The following is a 19606-nucleotide window of genomic DNA, read 5'->3' on the forward strand; positions in this document are numbered from 1 at the left end:
ATATCCAGGTCTTTTACAGACTAATATGGAGGAATCAGCTTTACCTCATGGATCGAGAAGTTCTCTTTTTTTTTTCAGAAAGTGGTTGTGGCTGGTTGCTTGGTTTGCAATATCTAATGGTTCCTCTTTTAGTCAAGTAAATTGTAGTTAATGCCTTGATTTTAAATTTTTTTGCTATTTGCTTGAGTTGAAACTCTGCTCAACTACCAGATCAAGTCCAGTTTAACATAGACATAGATAGTGTCGGATAAAGAGAGCGAGCGAGCGAGTTATCTGGACAGGTTGGCTGAAAGTAGATAGACAAGTGCTTCTTTTATATATTCCAAATTGCAACTTCAAGGTTTGTTTTTGGCAACGGTGCCCTTTGCGAGGACGCGTTTGCATCAAATGACCACGACAATGACCAAGATCAAGAGCAACACCAAGAAACGACCGTTAATTACTGACTACTTTAGCATGTCTGCTAAAAGAAGAAAAGAAACAACTGACAATGAGCAAGCCAAGACCGTTGAAGCAAGGCCGAATTCGAATCAAGTTTTGCAGGAAAATACCCCATCTTCCATCGACGAAGAACCTTTAGCCACCACGGACACCCTCGACAAGGAACAAGATGACGTTATTTGCAAGAGATACAACTTCAACAAGAGTCACTGGATCAAAAGCCTCTCTGCTGACCAAAGACAACTACTCCAATTGGAAATCGACACTTTGGAAACTACGTGGCTCGCGGCACTCCACCAGGAACTAACCAAACCGTACTTTCTCAAACTCAAGCAGTTTCTCGCGGCTCAATACGCTCAGCAAAAGACGATATTCCCACCGCCAGAGAAGATCTACTCCTGGTCTCACCTAACCCCCCTACCGCGTGTTAAATGCTTGATCTTGGGACAAGACCCCTACCACAACCATAAGCAGGCGCACGGGCTTGCGTTTTCGGTGCAAGAGCCAACCAAGCCGCCACCGTCGCTCGTCAACATCTACAAAACACTAGCCATCGACTTTCCTGGCGAGTTCAAGACAATCCCCAAGCTGGGCGACTTGACGAAATGGGCTCAGCAGGGCGGGGTCTTGATGTTGAATGCCGTCTTGACGGTCGAGGCTCACAAGGCCAATCTGCACGCCAGACAGGGATGGGAGAGTTTTACCGAAGAGGTGATCAGACAGGCCCTACTCTTCAACAGTGACGGTGACGATGCAAATGCGGGGTTTGTGATTATGGCGTGGGGCCTGCCGGCGCAGAAACGAGTTGAGAAATTTGCCACCTTGTTGAGCTGCGCACGCGACAGGTTCTTGCTCGTCAAGTGTGTCCACCCGAGTCCCCTCTCGGCACACCGCGGCTTCTTCACCCTGGGCTGTTTCAAAGCGTGCAACGACTGGTTGGTTTCGCGAGGCAGGGGCGCCATCGATTGGACCTTGGCCGATGACGAAGCTGGAACCAAAAAATAAGAAAAAAAAAATGGAAAAAGGGGGAGCTAAAAGCTGGCGATGAGGCTTGCCGTGGGAAAGTACCAGACCCAACTTGTTTGAAGTCTATAGCCCCTAGTTGGGAAATTCACCCCCTTGTTGAGCTGCGCCCGCGACAGGTTCTTGCTCGTCAAGTGTGTCCACCCGAGTCCCCTCTCAGCACACCGCGGCTTCTTCACCCTGGGCTGCTTCAAAGCGTGCAACGACTGGTTGGTTTCGCGAGGCAGGGGCGCCATCGATTGGAACTTGGCCGACGATGAAGCTGGAACCAAAAGCCCAAAAAAAAAAAATGGAAAAAGGGGGAGCTAAAAGCTAGCGACGAGGCTTTCCGTGGGAAACACGAGGCAGCGAAAGTACCAGCCCCAACTTGTTTGAAGTCTATAGCCCCTACTGTTGTCGAGAAAAAGGCCTCTACAACTCGCTTGAATTGGCATGGGAAACCGCCGAATAAAACACCGCGGCTTCTTCACCCTGGGCTGTTTCAAAGCGTGCAACGACTGGTTGGTTTCCCGAGGCAGGGGCGCCATCGATTGGAACTTGGTCGATGACGAAGCTGGAACCAAAAAGTAAGAAAAAAAAAATGGAAAAAGGGGGAGCTAAAAGCTAGCGACGAGGCTTGCCGTGGGAAAGCACCAGACCCAACTTGTTTGAAGTCTATAGCCCCTACTGTTGTCGAGAAATAGGCCCCTATAACTCGCTTCAATTGGCATGGGAAATCGCCGAATAAAACAAGACTATATCAATACATACTGAGCCGCGCAAGAGAGACAGAATGAGTGTACGTGTGTCTATATCACTGTATATGAGAGTGGTGCGTGTGTTTCTATACTTCTCTTTGTTTACACAGTGAGTGTTGTTGTTGTATGGGAGCTTGAATTTTTGGCAGCAGATATGTTTGGTGATCTCGTCAGAGAGAACAATCTCCCATTTCCACCTACAAAATCTAGCAACCAAATTTTTTTTTCCCCTTTTATAATTGAAATCAACCGGACTGCTACTTCTTGTCTGCCAGGGCTTGCTATACTCCCGGGACTGTCTTATATCTACCTTGGATCCTCATCTAGAACCTACTGGAGGAGCTGATTTGCCTTTTTTTTTTTTTCTTCTTTTTTTTGCAGCACTTTTTTTTTCACCTAGGCTAACTTTCCAGATTGATTTCACTTCCGCCACTTGAACAACAACAACAAGGAGAACTAAATGGCGAGAGAAGCGGCAGCACAGCAGCAGGCCAATGAGCAGAGCTCGGCCCATACTCGTAAACTGAAGGAGGGGGAGGAGGAGGAGGAGGAGGAGGAGGAGGAGGAGTCGCCGCAGGCAAGAGTCAAGCGGTTTCTATTGGAGGTGGATGCCAAACACGCGTATGCAAGAGATAAGGACGATGCTACGAAACGATTCCAGTATTTGTTGGGCTTGAGCTCGATTTTCAGAAAGTTTATCGACTTGAACGCGTCCAAGGACCCAGAGTTCAAGAAACGGGTCCGCGAAATCGACAGCAAGCGCTCGTTCCAAGAGTTATCCAAAAAGAAGCGAAAATCCGGTTCTCGAAGAAGGAAAACGGAAAAGGAAGAAGACGCCGAATTGTTGCACGATGAGGAAAACGAAGACGACAAAGAGAACCAGCACACGGTAATGACGGAGTCGCCCCTGTACGTGCACGAGGGCAAGCTAAGAGAATACCAGATTGAAGGTTTGAACTGGCTCATCTCGTTATACGAGAACCGATTGAGTGGGATCCTTGCTGACGAAATGGGCTTGGGTAAAACTCTTCAAACCATCTCGTTCTTGGGCTACTTGAGAAACATCAAGCACATTGACGGCCCGTTCATCATCATTGTGCCAAAGTCCACATTGGACAACTGGAGAAGAGAATTTGCCAAATGGACACCCGAGGTCAACGTGGTTGTGCTACAGGGCGACAAGGAGGAAAGAAACATTCTAATCAAAGAGAAACTCTATACCGCGCAATTTGATGTGTTGATCACTTCATTTGAGATGGTCTTGAGGGAAAAGAGTGCCTTGAAAAAGTTTCGATGGGAGTATATTGTGGTTGACGAAGCTCATCGCATCAAAAACGAACAAAGCTCATTATCGCAGATAATCCGGTTGTTTTATTCGCGAAATCGGTTGTTGATCACGGGAACTCCCTTGCAGAACAACTTGCACGAGCTCTGGGCATTGTTAAATTTCCTTCTCCCCGACGTCTTTGGCGACTCGGAGCAGTTTGATGAGACTTTTGATCAACAAAACGGAGGTGACAATGTCGAAGAAAAGGATAAGCAGGAAGAACAGGATAAAATCATCCAGGAGCTACATCAGCTTCTAAGTCCCTTTTTGCTTCGAAGAGTGAAGGCCGACGTTGAAAAATCGCTATTGCCCAAGATAGAGTCCAACGTGTACACGGGCATGTCCAATATGCAATTGGAGTGGTACCGAAAGTTGTTGGAGAAGGATATCGACGCCGTCAACGGGGTCGTGGGGAAACGAGAAGGTAAAACGAGACTTCTCAATATTGTCATGCAATTGAGGAAATGCTGCAACCACCCTTATTTGTTTGATGGTGCCGAACCTGGACCCCCCTATACAACTGACGAGCATCTAGTGTTTAACTCGGGCAAAATGGTGATTCTCGATAAGATGTTGAAGAAATTCCAAAAGGAAGGGAGCCGAGTGCTAATTTTTTCACAAATGTCTCGTGTATTGGACATTCTTGAAGATTATTGCTACCTACGAGAATACGAGTACTGCCGAATCGACGGTTCCACATCTCACGAGGATCGTATTGAAGCCATCGACGACTACAATGCTCCTGACTCGTCCAAGTTTTTATTCTTGTTAACAACACGAGCTGGTGGTTTAGGTATCAATTTAACTTCGGCAGACATTGTCATTTTATACGACTCCGATTGGAATCCGCAAGCCGACTTGCAAGCAATGGACAGAGCTCATAGAATAGGACAAAAGAAGCAAGTCAAAGTGTATAGATTTGTCACTGAAAATGCTATTGAAGAAAAAGTGTTGGAGAGAGCAGCTCAGAAATTAAGATTAGACCAGTTGGTGATCCAACAGGGGCGACATCAGTCCAATACCAACAACACAGTGGGAAACTCCAAGGACGATTTGATAGAAATGATTCAGCATGGTGCCAAGAATGTGTTTGAAGGTGGCAACGCGGCGGCCGACTTGTTGGACGATGACATTGACAAGGTCTTGGAACGAGGTGCCGAAAAGACCAAGACCATGAATGAGAAATTCAACAAGTTGGGTTTGGAAGATTTGCAAAATTTCACCTCGGATGGCTCTGCTTATCAATGGAACGGTACAAATTTCGCCAAAAAGGAAAACAACGGCTTGGGGTTCAGCTGGATCAACCCGACAAAACGAGTCCGCAAAGAGCAAACTTATTCCGTAGACAACTACTACAAGGATGTGCTAAAAGCACCGCCGCCTGTGCCAAAGGAGAAAGTCGTCAAGCAAGTTGTGGTGAAACCCAAGGCACCTAAGCAACTAATACCTCAGAACCACCAATTTTTCCCTCCAGGGCTCGAAGATCTCTTGGAAAAGGAGCAACTTGCCTACAAAAAGGAAATCAATTTCCAATACTCGCTAGATGACTTTGGCGACTCGGATGAAGAGTTTATGATTGAAGAGGATAAACCTGATCTATCACGCGAGCAGAAACGCCACAAGGAACAACAGAAAATCGATAAAGCCAAACCACTAACGGAAGAAGAACTTCAACGCAAAGATCAACTTCTTGCTGAATCTTTCTACAACTGGTCTCGACGCGATTTTACCAATTTCATCCATGGCACCGCTCGTTATGGCCGTGACGCATACGCCAAAATCTCCAAATCGCTAGGTCGAAACTCTGCTGGCAAGCTCAACAAGTCACGACGCGAAGTGGAACGATACGCGCTTGCGTTCTGGGACAAGTACAAGCAGATTGACGGCTACGAAAAATACATTGCTCAAATCGAAGCCCTGGAAAAGAAGCATGAAAAATTGCAGTTCCAGCAGAATTTGCTCGCTGCGAAAATTGAAAATTTACAGGACCCGATGGAGGACTTGGTGATTGTGTACCCGCCCAATAACTCCAAGCGCATCTATTCTAAAGCCGAGGATAAGTTCTTGCTCAATTGCGTCTACAAGTTCGGCATTTTTGACGAGCGATTGAGCTTCAAGATCAAGCGCGAGATTAGCGAGTCGGACATTTTCAAATTCGACTGGTATTTCCAGTCGCGCACGCCACAGGAATTGGGGCGACGCGTCACGACGCTACTATTGGCGTTGAAACGTGAAGCCGATGGTGGCGTGCCGCTGACTGGTGTCAAGGGAAGGAAAAAATTGGCGAATGGCAACTCCGCTAATGGATCAAGGATGAATTCAGTCGAACCATCTTCACTTGTCCCTACTCCAAGCAAGCGGACGCCTCTGGAATCAGATGAAACTCCCGAGAATAAAACAAAGAAGAAGAAAAAAAGAAAATTAATTTGATACTTTTTTTGACGATGTGTATTAGACATACAATATATATACATTTATATTAATTTTAATTTTTGTTACAATTTTTTCTAATATTACTGCGAGTGATGGCGTTATTCGTTTTTTTCAGTTTCGGGCTCCGAGTTATGTTCAGTTGGAGGCGTCAGCACATCGTCATGCAGTGCCGACCCAGATCCAGGACCCAGTAACTCATCCCTCAACCCATAAGGCGGACTAGCCGATTTCGAGCGGTCGCTATGATAGCTAATGGTGGTGGTGGTGGTGGTGGTGGTGTTGCTGCTGCTCTCATGGTACTCTCTCCCCAAATACTCAGGTCTAATAGTGTCCTCCACGATGCTGATGTAGTAAGGCACCTTGTTGGCAGTCCAGCTGACACTCATGTAGTCGCTCATTTCATGTTTGCTGACGCTAAAGTAATCGAAAACGGTATCGAAAGTAGCCCGGTACCGAGGACTGATAAAGTTCCTCAAACTGATAACCTTGGTGCCCGTCTTCAACCCCACTAGCAACTTACCTACCGCGTCATTCAATTCTCCATCAAACAAATAGTTGTTAATGATAAGCACGTCGCAATCCAAACAGTCCAGCTTGACTTTTTCATTGTTGACAAAGGATTGACCAAGGGCAAACTTCAACTCGAGCGGCTTGATGCCAAAACAGGCCAAATGGCGACGGATGAGATTCTCTTGCAAACTGGTTAGCATCGATGCATGCTGCATCAATTCACATCCACCAGCAACGGCGCCAAATTCCAAGGCTGCTTGGAAAGTGGTATTGCCAACACCAGAACCCAAGTCGTAGAATTTTTGTCCTGGTCGAAGCTGGACTTTTTCCAAAACTTCGCTTGTGAATGAGGGCAACAATTCGCCATAGACTTCAGCAGTGAATGCCTTGTACGAACGTAGCTTGCGCGAGTCAGTTGAAACTATCCGGGCGTAAACTCGAAGTAGCAATTGTTGAATAGTGTATCTGGAAAGCAGCGACTTCAGCTTGAGTCGCCTGTAAAAATCGCAAACGTAATTCTCGGGACGGATGTGGGTTGGTCGATCTTCGACATTCGTGGGTGGTTCAACGTTGCAAATTGAAATGTCGGCATTTTCATCGACCACCACAACATCTTTACCATCGTCATCACCATCATCACCATCACCATCACTACTGGGGGTAGATTCAACTTTGACCATGTGGAAAAAGGGACTTGTAGACTCATAGCAAATCTCACTGTAAAACGTTTCCAAATCCAAATCTTCCAACTTGGGGACGCGGATCTCGGCGTGGTTTAGACACATCTTGGCTCCTTCATTGATATCGACCTTGTCTTCCCTGATGATCTTCTCCACGGATTTAGTATTGGGGGACAAGTACAACATCAACTTGTTCCATTTGTCAATGACATAGATAAACTCGGCAAAATCGTTCTCCTCAACGGCTTGCTCCAAAGTGCCACTAAACTCATTGATGACTTTCTTGATCACGTCCGAGTGGGAGAAATAAAGCGCGTAATGAAGCATGAATAGTTTGATGATTTCGTGGACGGGGTCCAATTCATTGTCCTTGGGCGCGGCCAAGACGTACGATTCGCAATGTTCAGGGTATAGCAAGAATCTCACTTTGACACTATTGAGATGATTCAATTGACGCGTACCTGGCACAAGATACTGCGGGAACGAAATGGGGTAATCTTTATAGCATCGTTCATGGCTTCCAATGACATGTGCCCCCAATTCGTCATCGTAAAGAATCAGCTCATCATCATTGGTCATGGCATCCTTTGCCGATTCTCCCACTTCCAAGTTGCGTGTTCTAAACTTCAACTCGGGAAGTTGCGGGGTTGCCTGGTATATCTCATCGATAAAGAACCTACGGTTTTCAATATCGAATAAAGTATCCGAGTTGATATCTGGTGGATCGTAAGGTGAGATGTGGTATTCTTCAACCTCCAGCTCCGTGACGGGTGTCGGTGGCTGTGTCTCGTCGTATTCAGGAGTAGTGGTGGTGGTAGTAGTCCAAGACAACTCTTCTTCATCCAAGCTAGGAGACAAGACTTTACGTCTCTTGTTATTTGCCCTATTCTTCTTTTTCTTGTTAATCTTTTGTTTTGATTGTTCTTCTTTAGCTAGCCTTTCCTTTTCCAACTTCTGCCTTATTGCAATCTTCTTGGCTTGTCTGCTCCATGTCTTTTTAGATACGTGATCCTCCGGCGAGAATTTCTTGACCGGGATGGTTTTCCGCTTGGCTCCTTCTTCAAGACTTTGACGGTCACCAGTGACGCTTTCAAAATGTTTTTGGGCAGCAACCAATTCCATGATCAAGCCTTGGTTTATGGGCGCTAGCGACCTTTTTTTGGCGTAGCTCCCATCAAGCAAAGCCCGTTCTCGATTCAACCTGCGTTTCTCAGCTTGCTCCGCCTTTAGTTTTTGTTTCAAGACCTCGCGCTCTCGCTGCCTTTGAGCTTGTTCAGCCTTCTCTTCTTGCGTGAGGACCTTGTGCGGCCTGGAAACCTTGCTCACCATCTGTTCCATTTCCTGTAAACTGGCAAAGGTAATGTCATGCTTGCCATGCCGTGCTGGAGTGCCCGTGGTTGCGCCAGTGGATAACCCAGTGGTTGTGCCAGTGGTTGTGAATGTGTTCGTTGTGGTGCTCGTGGATGTGCTCGATTTACTTTCAATAGCCATACCAGCCTCGTAGATTAACTTCTCCTCCGTATTCTTGAAATGCCTCCTTCTGCTACTAACATACTTTAATCGATTATATTCCGAATCAATCAATTCTTGCTCGCGGAGCGGGAATTGGTCATAAATGTCTTCCACTGCCATTCCATCCTTGATGTATTTCGTTATCAGTTCTTTTTCATTCCGAGTTAGTTTGCCCTTGTCAAATGCCGCATGAGTCGATATATACTGGCACACTTCTTCAATCTCGAAATCGGGAAAATATTCACTCAAAGTTTCGCGAGTCAAGTCCACCAGGATGCAAAGTTTTAAATTGCGCAATTGTTTTTTATCTTGCATAAACTCTTCAAACGCCAGTCTTTTCCTCTTTTGGCTTGATGCCATTGCGGGTTTCTTTTTGCTTCCACCCAGACTCATTTCATTCGCCGCCAGTTTCAGATCCAGCGGCGTCTCGATTTCAATTTCAGTCTCAAACACATCCTTTTCTTTTTCTTTTTCCTTTCCATTTCTATTCCTCAGCGAATCCAAATCTCGATGTGTTCCCACGCCAAAGCCCTGTTTATGCAACGTAGGCAACGAACGAAGAAACAACTCCTCCTCCACCAAATCACCATTTCTCGTTTCAAGTAGCTCCAATTCCCTTGCAGATAAACCAAAATCACAACACTTTTTCAATCCCACAACATCGCTAATTAGTTTATCGACCGGCATTCGAGGAAATAGCCTCGCGAGTCCCGACTTGGTCAAATCGTGATGCATCGCCGCGATAAACAGTTCAAGATCTCGCGCACGCCATCGCAACCGCTGCAATTGGTCAATGAGCTTATCCGTCGCAAGCTTGGATTCTTCGTGTAGGCCGGTTTCAAGAGGCACATTCTCATGCCCGTATAGTTTCTGGTGCGAATATAGCTTTCTGCGTAGTATAAGCAGCGTGGACTTGTCAGTATCTGCTTCGGCGCCGCCTTCCCGCTTGTACTTGTTGATGAGGAAGGTGGACAACTCAGCTGGTGGGATGTGTGGGAACTGCTCGCAGATCTCGGTGAACGCGGATGGCAGTATTATGAGATTGCAAAGTCTAGCGTTGTCTTGAGGTGTCATGGTCGTGGATCTTCGGCTAGGTGTCTTGCTGCCTGGATCATCCGTCAGTTCCCTTGCATCGCTATTCATCCTCAAAGTCAGGTGTAACTCTGTGTGTGTAAGTGTGTCGGGTGGGGGATCTATGGATTGACTTGTGAAATGAAGTTGCTGCAAATATCGGGGGGGGGGGGGGATGTCAGTGTGGAGAGGATGAAAAAGGGTTCAGCTTTTTTCTTTCAGCTCAAGTCAAAGCAGCCAAGAGTTCCCCGGATATGTTATACAATCGTGTGGATTCTGGTATTGTCTGGTTTTGACGGAAGGGAGTGGAAATGACAGCCAGGTCTCTATGTTTTCACTTGAAATGTGTGTCTTTTTAGTCCCGGTGGTGTTTTTCGTTTTTTCACGCTTTACGCGTTCAGAGGTGTGCACGTGACTCCGTGGGAAACATCAGCGAGATGTATCCATGCCATGCACTTCATTCAACCCCATTTGATGCAGAGACCACATGCAAAGCACCGTCACCTCTGCTTGTTTTCTTGTATATCTTTATATATATATACAGCCAATATAATCTATTCCATGTAAAAAACAAAAAAAAAAAAATACCAGACATTATGGGTTGAGTTCTTCCTGAAATCTGAGACACCACTATCGAGGGAACGGAAAGAAAATCCCAGTCAGGAAGCTCATTTTCATAATTTACTAGCTCGAAACCCGTTCAATCTGAATTTCAAATCTTTGTAAATCTTTGTGTCGGGCTTCCAATGTTCGAAAATCTCATATAGATCGTGAACTTCAACGAATCCACTATTGCCATTAACGCCTTTTCTTGCCAATGCCCCGTTGCTTTCGCCATCGTGTCGATCGGGCCAGTTCTTTTCCACGTTGAATAGTAGGCCTCTCAAACACCAGGGCAATATAAATGGATTGGTGCCGATCTTGCCCACGTTGTACTCCTTGATATAGACTTGATTCGACACTGGCAACTCGCTATTTTCAAAGTCGTCGTAATCGATTTTCCCTTCGTGGGGTATGACCAAGTCGTCCGTGTCAAGCGCAAACTTGATGCCAAGATCGTAAACTTTGCCATCATTGTAGATCTTGGAATGTCCGCCTCCAGTTAATGGTCCAGCCAAGGAAGTACTCAATTCCTTAACCACGTTGTTATCGAAAAAGCCCAAATTCAACAACTGGGTGCACATGGCAACCAATTTTTCGATAAATTTAGGCGTCATTGACATATAGTCAAGATAGCATGCGCGGTAAATGTTGGGGTGGAACACATGTGATGCCAACGCCGAATACAATGGAACCAACTGGTCATTTATCGAGCCAATAAAGCAAATCTTGACATTGACATTGATGACTGTCTGTATCGATTCTTTATAAACCAACGATTGAGGACTATCAAACTTGGTCAACTCAAACAACTCATTCATTGAATCATGCTCGATTGCAGAATATGCCTTCATGAAAAATGACTTGTCAGCTCCATAAAACGGCCCGTTGTTGATGCCCGCCATTCCTAATAAGCCAATACGTTTATGAATCGGGTCCTTGAGTATACCCATTCTTATTAACCTGGCCAATAGTATTATGGAAACAACACAACCCTGAGAATGAGAAGCTATAAAGATGAAATCGGCATTATTCAATTCCTTTTCCCATTTTTGGAGGATCTCGGTAAAGAAATGAACCCTGTCAAAGATCTTGCCTTCTTTTTCCAAGGCGATTTTCTGAATACTGATATTTGACTCGTCTTCTGTGATCAAGTTGTTTTCAATGCAATATCGAATCACCGCTTTTTCAGCTTCATTAGCAAATTTCAAAGACGTGCCCTTGGGTGCTCCAATGAGCGGACGAATCATCTTGGTTGGGAAAAACCCGTGGACACCAATGATCAAGATATTCTTGATCTTTTTCAACGGTTCAAGGGACTTGCGGTTGACAATTTCTGCATTAAGCGCCTGGTGCAATGCTTTCCGCTTGTTTCCTTTATTGCTGTTGATCAAGAGGTTCCCCATGGCGTCGTTTGTTATTGATATCGAGTTGGGATCGGATTGGTCTTCTTCAAATTGAGTTGGCATCGAGGCGTGGTGGTGATGAAGGTGGTGCGGGTCCTCCTCGATGCTGGTGTAGTACTTGTTGTAATTTGGCAAACAAGCTCTCTTTTCCTCCGGTAGGAGAGCCAACGATTTCCCATAGAGCTTATACGAGCGTTCATACAACAAGCCAAACTCTTTTTCAACTTTATCGCTCTTGTTCAGCAAATTGCTATCTGCGTCCGAGAGAGGACCCGTATGGAATCCAAACTTGTTTGATATCTGGTTCAAAAACTGCTTCCAGTTGGTCAAGTCTGTCTTGATGGTCTGGTTGGCATTATTCTGGTTCGAGGTTGAAGAAGAGTGGAAGAAATGGCCCTGGTGTGCCTGGGGTAGGCACGTGCTCCATGCGGGCACTATGGTATTCTCCTTGAGGTCCTCATTCTTGTGGGTGTTGATTTTGTTGAACTGGGCAGTCTTGTCGTGAGGCTTGTAAAGCACAGCATCGTCAGCCTGCGACTCTTGGGAGTTTTTCTTTGTTCCATTTAAAAGAAGATCCTGCTTTGCAGGTAGTAGCGAGGGTGTAGAGTTGACAATCGTGTTTGCAGCACTGACTATTTTCTCCCGTTTGGTTTCGTCTTTCTTTACATCTTCTAGCCTGGTTTCGTCTCTTTCTCTTTCTTTTTCTCTATCTTTTTCTCTATCTCTATCTTTTTCTTTATCCTTATCTTTTGTGCCCAGTTGCTCACCTTCGCCGGAAGTTGACTTGGCCAGAACCTCGGGGCTGGTGACATTGTTGCTTGTGCCTGTCCAGAGCCAACTAAGGCCCTTTCTGCCGTTGTTGCCAAACGCAAGGTTACTACTGCTAGTGCCATTATTATTGGAGGGGTTGTTCGTGACATGGTCGTCAACTTCGTCCCCGTTATCATCAGCAGTAATATCATCTCCATTATCGACATCTTCGTCATTGTGATCTTCTCGTTCTTCGTCTTCTACAATCTCGTTCTGTTTATCGTCCTGGAGCTGCTGCGTCGCAACATCTTTCCTCCATAGCAGCCAATTTGCCGATCTCTTGGACGACAAGGACACAGAAGACAATTTTCTCTTTAAACCGGCCAGTGGCAACTCTGCAGAGCTATTCGATACTTTTCTCTTGGCTGGCAAGTTCAGCGCCTCACCGTCAGCCGCCGGGGCACTGGCAGGCTTTTGCTCTGGCCCTTCGGCAGCGTTCAAGTCTGTTTGACTGGGCCCATTCGCATCCGCATTCGCATCCGGACCTGCATCGTCGTTGGTGACTTGATTCCTACTCCAATAACCAAACCATGTGCTCGATATGCTTGACATTGCGGGGTAACTCAATCTCAGCAGCAACCTTCAAGCAAGGAAAAAAAAAAGACCCAGGGGTGGAAAGCGGCTCCAAAACTGCTGTTGCAATTAAAACGAAATGGAAACCGGATATGAAATTGATTCTGGGAAAGGAAAAGATGGAGTATGCTGCTGGTTGTTTAGTTGGTCTTCGTTCCTGTAGTTTTCCTGCTGGCGGTAGTATCGACGTTAGAGGGGAGGAGTTAAAGCCGGTCAGGAGAAATAGTAAGCAAAGTTGACGGAAGGGCGAGGGTGGCATATTTTCTGTTGAGAGATTCATGTGAAGAATGACATGAACAAGCACGGGCACGGGCACGGGAGATTGCTTCTACAAGCAACCCCCACGGGCGCCGGCAAGTTTGCGGCGTGAGGACAAGCATGGTCCTTGTCTATCTAAAGTCTATCATTTTTGCTTTAACAAGCCTCTATATTGCTCTATAATCTCCTCGTTTATCCCCGACCCGCCGCAGATAATCACTATGAGGATCTCATCGGGTTGCAAGTCAGGAAAGTATCGTGGGAGCTGGTTTTTTCGAAGGACGGCAGCAGCCGACGCCCCGCAGGCAGGTTCCACCAAAAGGCCAAAGTCGTCGTAGAGATCGACTGTAGCCTGCGCGGCATCCAAGTCGTCAATCATCCCGAGGTACGTGGGGTGGCTCTTGTAGTTCTCGAGTGCTTTGGCGGCAAGGTAAGGGGAGCCGAGGGAGTTGGCCAAGGTGTCGACACTGTCGAGGTGGACAACCTCTCCGCGACTCGCAGCCTCGTTGAAGGTCGGAGCCTGTTTGGTTTCCATCGCCAAGACGGGAACCCTGTACTTTCTCAAGCCTTCAACTAGTCCGTTGTATAGCCCGCCGCCGCCAACCGAGCAAATCACCCCTCGGACCTTGTCAAAGTTGGCAAGTTGCTGCTCTTCCAAAATCTCCTCGATGATCTTGCTATGCCCTTCCCAAACCAACGGGTTGTCAAACGGATGACAGTAGATTTTTTCCACACTCTCCCCAGCTTGCTCCATCACCACATTTCTCAAGTGTGCATCTGCTTCGCCCCAGTGCTTGCCATGAATAATGACTTCTGCACCCATCAGCTTTAATTTCTCAACAACGTTGGCTTTGGACACTTTGGGCAAAACCACGGTGCATTTGACCTTGTAGAACCGCGCCGCGTAACCAGCAGCCAAACCCGCATTACCACCAGAAGAACTGTACACTATAACGTCGGATTTGCCCAGCTGCTGTGCTTGTGCAATCTTTCTTGCAACTAGATATCCGAGACCGCGGAGCTTGAAACTACCCGAGGGCTGTTCCAATTCGTTCTTGAAAAGGATTCGACACGGTGCATCTTTGATCTTCTCTGTCACGTCAACGAGCGACGTCTTGACTGACGGCAACTGCATCCCTCGTGTCAATAATGCCAAAGATGAACGAGGGAGTTGATCTGCTTATTAATTCGGTGATTAGAACAATTGGAACGCTGGTGAAAAAAATGGAGGGAGATTTTGCGGAGATATGACGACGACGATTCTATACCCTCTGAAGCTTGAAACCTGAAGCTGCTTTCCCAAACCGCCATCTCATCTCACCACATCCTTCGCTTATGCCGCCACGCAAGAAGAAGGACCGGTTTGTACTCTCGCAAACATACGAGCAACCAACCCCAGAGATTGAAGATGAGATACTAGAAGCATACTCCGATGTACTCGGAGAAGACAAAGATGAGGAAGAAGACCAAGACTTGCGGCTATCTCATCTTCCTCAAGTCTTCCGCATACTCAAGATTCCTCGTGTGTTTGTCCGGGACATTGAAACAGCAATTGAATACTACTATAATCACATGGGCACGAAAACAGGCACAATCGACAGAGCCAACGCCAAGCAGAGCATAACCTTCGACATGCTTGAATCCTACACCATCACGTCACCAACCGTGAAAACGCACGCGGAAATCTTGGATATAGTGGACATAGACAAGTTGATTCGAAACCTCACGCGACTAGTCAAGTTTAGAGATAACTTCGCTCACATAAAGTCAAGCTGGCAGTTGTTTTTGGAACACTCAGGCTCAAAAGTTGCGAACATTGAAAATTTCAAGATGGAGTTGCCGCAGTTGAAATCGGTCAAGACGCAGTTGAACTTGGATAATGATCAGCACACGGGCGAGAGGTTAAGTGATGGTTTTATGATTGACATGTTGGGCTGCTGCAAACTTGACTCGCGTGAGAGATTGCTCAATTTTGAATTCAAACTGGGCGGAGCTAGTGTTGGCATCAAGGATTTTGCAGAGATCTTGGGAAGAATCGGGGAGTTTGATTGATCAAAGAGATAGAGCGAGATAGAGAGTGAGAGGACAAGAGGGGTGAGACCTGGGTCCTGGGTCCTGTTGGAGAAAAATTATGAAAAGCATGACGCGTTCAATAATCAAGGAATAAAGCTGGCTCTTGGCCAAGTTGCGGCGGCGAGATGGCGGAGAAGAGCATCATGAAGGGCCGTTCTCTTTCACGTTCATGTTCATGTCCATGTTCATTGATCAGGGCAATAAAAAAGATGCACCCCAGGATAGAGTTTCTGCCTCGGGCAAAGGGCTATCACTTTCGACCCACCCCAAAAGTTTCTAGTTCTTTCTTTTCTTTCTTTTTGCTTTTGATCTTTACTACCGTGTTGTAGTAGTATTCATCATCTGTGGAGGATGTGAACACCCTCTGTGTGGGTATGTGAATATCCTTATCACGGCTGACGCGATCAACTTGCATCATTATTAGTTTCTATTTGTATGGGTTTTCTTTTTCCGCAAATGTCAGAACCTCTTCCCCGAGATATCGATATCGATAACAAGGTGTTTTTACTGCCAATCCAAGGCAGGCCCCATATGTTTTACCGATGTCGGACCTATTCCATCCAAAGACATATCATCAGCTGCAGACAAAGTTCATTGACACTGTAATACCAGACTTGAAAGAAGATGGCATCACTTTAAACAATTTTGAAGTTTTCGATGACCTCCTCACGATTTTAGAAGCATCTTTTAGAGCCCAGGACAGTTTCACCGCCTCTGACGGGAAGCAGCATAGTCTACTACCCATCCCCTCGAAGGAAGCGCTACATCTAGTTTTCACGTTGGCCTCGAGGGCGTCTCGATCCAACTGGACTGCGACCCAGTCATTCACCAAGAATGGAGTTGGAGAAACTCTTGAACACATTCGGAAATCAAACCTGTTCAACCATGCCTGTTTGCATAAGTCACCACTCAATGGCCGCAGTATTGCCGTGCTACAGAATTACGTGAACCTTGCAAGAAACACCCAGAGCAAACTGCCGTTGTATGAATTGTTAGTATCTTGTGTTTCTGATTTCATCGCGAAACCCAACTTGAAAAAGAATACTGCCTTTTTCAAAGTCGACACCCCCATAGAGACCGAGCAAGATGCAAAATTGGAAAAGCCGGAGCCAAAACGACGGCGGGTGGTGTTGGACAAGAGTGGGAGAGAAAAGGAAGACAAAATGATAGCCATTAGCGACTCTGACTCGGACGGTACCGCGGACGTGACGACAAGTATTGTAGAATCTCAGCAGGATGCCCAGCAGGGGTCACAGGAAACACTGAAGGATCTGGAACTACCCATGCTTGCAAAGATCACGGCTCGACCGACAGAGACTTGGAACGGGTTACGAGTTTATGATGAGCCTTTGCTCAAGGACAAGATTGGTGGTGCGAGCAGATTCAATTTGTGGGAATTGATCAACTGGGTCTTCTACTGCTCGGGCTTATCCAGTTTGTGCTACAATGGCGAACGAACGGCGTGCCATTCAATTTACGAGGCGCAGTCGCAGAACCTCGGCATAATCTTTGACGTTATTGAAATGAACTTGGTGGTTGAGTTGCAGCAGCTATTCTCATCTGGCGATCCCTATCTTTGGCTCTATCTGGCCCCAGCAAGTAAGAAACGATTGGCGTGCTTGCGAGTTGAAGATAGCAATAGCATGTTGCTTCTGCGGTTGACAAAGGTCTTGGGGCATTCCCGTTTGCGGTGGTACGATCGCATAGTTGAATTCACTTTGAACGGGCTAGCTCCAGAAACGGCTCCATTCCCCGAGGCGTGTTATCCGCATGAAATGACACTTGTCAGGAAGGAAGCCAATAGGAAGCAAAAGAGACCCACGAGCAACGGAAGGGGAGGCCAAAACGTGGAGCACGTTGAGCAGTCGGACGACAATGTCGACTCGATGAACTTACGTTTCAAGATTTGCAATGTTGTCTTTTACTGGAGTCTTGCGTTTGACGATATGATGGAGACCAACAAGTTTCTATTGGGAAGGCGAAGTAATGCCGAGCAGTTGAAACCGCTGATTTTCGTTAAAGAACTTTGTAAAAAACTTGAAGATGTTGATCACCGATACCTCGTTGAATTCTATCTTTCGGCAGCAAACCCCTCGCAACAGATACCGGCAAGGTATAGAAATATGTTCTTGGTCAGGCTTTCTAGCGGGTTGCTCAGGAGAATCACAAGTTCCCTCAGCGAGGATTTCGAGTTGAAAACCCACTTTGATGATGACACCTACCAAATCGATAACCTTGATTTGATCTTGAAATGGATCAACGACCCGCTGGTTTACTCCCTGGTTACAGAAAACGAGCTATTTGGTTCCTTTGACGAATTCTATCAAACGTGGATGAAGTTGAACTTTATACTCGAATGGCTCTTGATGTGGGTGTTTCAAGATCTCCAAGCCGCTGGCAATGACATTTGCACCGATCAATTAGTTATCGACGAATTGGCCGATGGCGACGCGGTACGCGACGAGAAATATTTTGGACATATCAAGCATTGCCAAAAGCCTGTCGAGGAAACAGGTTTGAAATTTCAAGTTTCAAAAGAGATGGCTGACATTTACGAAGCGAGGTTTCGAAACCATGATGACTATGTATCAATTGGAGACTACATGTGAGGATGATTGAAATGGAAAACAAAAAAAAAAAAGGAGAATTTTTTTTCATTTTTAAACCCCACATACAACATCCTATATATATATACAACGCAACAACAATGATGTAGTTTCATGTAATCTATATGATATGTTTCACTTTGAAATAGTGTCTCAAGTATTGGATCTGCCAAGCACCCAATCCAACAAGACAAACGACAATAATGATACTAAACCACTTAACTCTCGCGTTTGTAGACTCGTTCGTATCTCTCATTCTCTCCTCTCTGGCCTTCAAATACTGCAACTCTTGCACGATTTCACCAGTTAAACTCTCAATCTTCTTCAACTCGATCTCGTTAGGTTTCAACTTCTCGCTAGCTTGCAACGCATTCCAATCTCTCGCAGCAGAGCCACTTTCAATCTCCAACTCCACTGCGCGAACAGGCGAGTTTCTCGAGCCGTGTTTCCTCCAATCAGCCAACTCAAAGTTCCTGAAACAGATATCAACAGCAGCATTGTTGTGCGAAGTGAATGCAATGCGAACCTTGCCTACAATGTTTTTTCTCGTGGCATAGTTGTTACCCACGGAATCGGTGATCTTGACATCGAGACGCTGTCCGTCATCCTTGTGGCCGTCGGTGTGGATGTTGACAACCACCATCTGGTTCTCTTGCACAAAGTCACGAATGCAGACTGGTTCCGGGTTGGTAAATGCTAGCAAGTCCATGTGGAGTGCCGCGGATAGATGGGTGAATACTGCTAGCAACAAGAAAGCTAGCTTTAATAGCGTGGATTGCATCGTTGAAATAAAGGAAAAATGTGCTATAAGTTCAGCCTAAAAGTTTACTTTTTCTGCCACTTGAATCCTATTTGGTATTCCTTGAATCAAAGGAAGGAATGAGATGTGGAAAGTGATGGAGTTAGTGTTGGTAGTAGTGGTGGTGGTAGTGGTGATAGGAGAACTGAAGCGTGTTCTTTTGAAAATTTCATGCTTTTGTCTTTTGACAGTTTATTTTCGAAGCAGAAAGGACGTGTAGACCAGTCAGTCAAGTCAGTGACAGATACTGCCTAATCGGGAAGTCGACGAAAATCTCAACCTCAATGTCAACTGTTCAATAGTTTGAAAAATCTGCACCCGTTCCTCTTGGACAGCAGCATACACCAACCACGGAAAACCAAAAGAACACACCCCGGCAAGCAAAGAAAGATGGCGAAGAGGGTAAACACAACCATGATCAAAATGGTGTCTACAGCGCTCACAGGCTACGAGAAATGGTTCAAAATACCGAGAAGTTCTCCAAAGTTGAATCTAATATTGTATGACCCCAGAGCAAAGAGACATTGTCTATTCCACGAAGACAGGAAAAGAAAAATCGCCATGGTTACGCCTAAGGATTTCACAAGGCGCCACCGGTAAGCGAGTGGTATTTGCTTGCTACCATCATTACCACCACCACCATTATTATCATGTACATAGAGCAGATAAGTGATTAATAAACGAATTCTTTTTTTTCTTTCATCATCTATAACGTGTGTCTATTTTCAAGCTATTTACAAAAAAAAA

At 45.9% G+C, this 19606-nt stretch overlaps 8 protein-coding genes across 8 annotated transcripts; 4 read left to right on the forward strand and 4 right to left on the reverse strand. All coding sequences in view use genetic code 12, as the record gives it.

Moving 5' to 3' along the window:
• Positions 1 to 399: 399 nt before the first annotated feature.
• Positions 400 to 1446, forward strand: LODBEIA_P34780 (uncharacterized protein; the record flags this gene model as incomplete). The annotated part of the gene is made up of 1 exon (XM_066973592.1): positions 400 to 1446. One exon carries the CDS (start codon positions 400 to 402, stop codon positions 1444 to 1446), a length of 1047 nt encoding a protein of 348 aa, XP_066830416.1.
• A 1215-nt stretch (positions 1447 to 2661) lies between these two features.
• LODBEIA_P34790 (uncharacterized protein) lies at positions 2662 to 5958 on the forward strand (the record flags this gene model as incomplete). The annotated part of the gene is made up of 1 exon (XM_066973593.1): positions 2662 to 5958. The coding sequence occupies one exon, from the start codon at positions 2662 to 2664 to the stop codon at positions 5956 to 5958; it is 3297 nt and encodes a 1098-aa protein (XP_066830417.1).
• A 101-nt stretch (positions 5959 to 6059) lies between these two features.
• Positions 6060 to 9737, reverse strand: LODBEIA_P34800 (uncharacterized protein; the record flags this gene model as incomplete). The annotated part of the gene is made up of 1 exon (XM_066973595.1): positions 6060 to 9737. The coding sequence occupies one exon, from the start codon at positions 9735 to 9737 to the stop codon at positions 6060 to 6062; it is 3678 nt and encodes a 1225-aa protein (XP_066830418.1).
• Positions 9738 to 10408: 671 nt separating this feature from the next.
• LODBEIA_P34810 (uncharacterized protein) lies at positions 10409 to 13102 on the reverse strand (the record flags this gene model as incomplete). Its single annotated transcript, XM_066973596.1, has 1 exon — positions 10409 to 13102. The coding sequence occupies one exon, from the start codon at positions 13100 to 13102 to the stop codon at positions 10409 to 10411; it is 2694 nt and encodes an 897-aa protein (XP_066830419.1).
• A 424-nt stretch (positions 13103 to 13526) lies between these two features.
• LODBEIA_P34820 (uncharacterized protein) lies at positions 13527 to 14516 on the reverse strand (the record flags this gene model as incomplete). The annotated part of the gene is made up of 1 exon (XM_066973597.1): positions 13527 to 14516. One exon carries the CDS (start codon positions 14514 to 14516, stop codon positions 13527 to 13529), a length of 990 nt encoding a protein of 329 aa, XP_066830420.1.
• Positions 14517 to 14716: 200 nt separating this feature from the next.
• LODBEIA_P34830 (uncharacterized protein) lies at positions 14717 to 15433 on the forward strand (the record flags this gene model as incomplete). Its single annotated transcript, XM_066973598.1, has 1 exon — positions 14717 to 15433. One exon carries the CDS (start codon positions 14717 to 14719, stop codon positions 15431 to 15433), a length of 717 nt encoding a protein of 238 aa, XP_066830421.1.
• A 563-nt stretch (positions 15434 to 15996) lies between these two features.
• Positions 15997 to 18063, forward strand: LODBEIA_P34840 (uncharacterized protein; the record flags this gene model as incomplete). Its single annotated transcript, XM_066973599.1, has 1 exon — positions 15997 to 18063. The coding sequence occupies one exon, from the start codon at positions 15997 to 15999 to the stop codon at positions 18061 to 18063; it is 2067 nt and encodes a 688-aa protein (XP_066830422.1).
• A 118-nt stretch (positions 18064 to 18181) lies between these two features.
• On the reverse strand, positions 18182 to 18841 carry LODBEIA_P34850 (uncharacterized protein; the record flags this gene model as incomplete). The annotated part of the gene is made up of 1 exon (XM_066973600.1): positions 18182 to 18841. The coding sequence occupies one exon, from the start codon at positions 18839 to 18841 to the stop codon at positions 18182 to 18184; it is 660 nt and encodes a 219-aa protein (XP_066830423.1).
• Between the last annotated feature and the right edge of the window lie 765 nt (positions 18842 to 19606).

This window comes from Lodderomyces beijingensis, assembly GCF_963989305.1.
Source record: "Lodderomyces beijingensis strain CBS 14171 genome assembly, chromosome: 4".
Classification (NCBI taxonomy): domain Eukaryota; kingdom Fungi; phylum Ascomycota; class Pichiomycetes; order Serinales; family Debaryomycetaceae; genus Lodderomyces; species Lodderomyces beijingensis.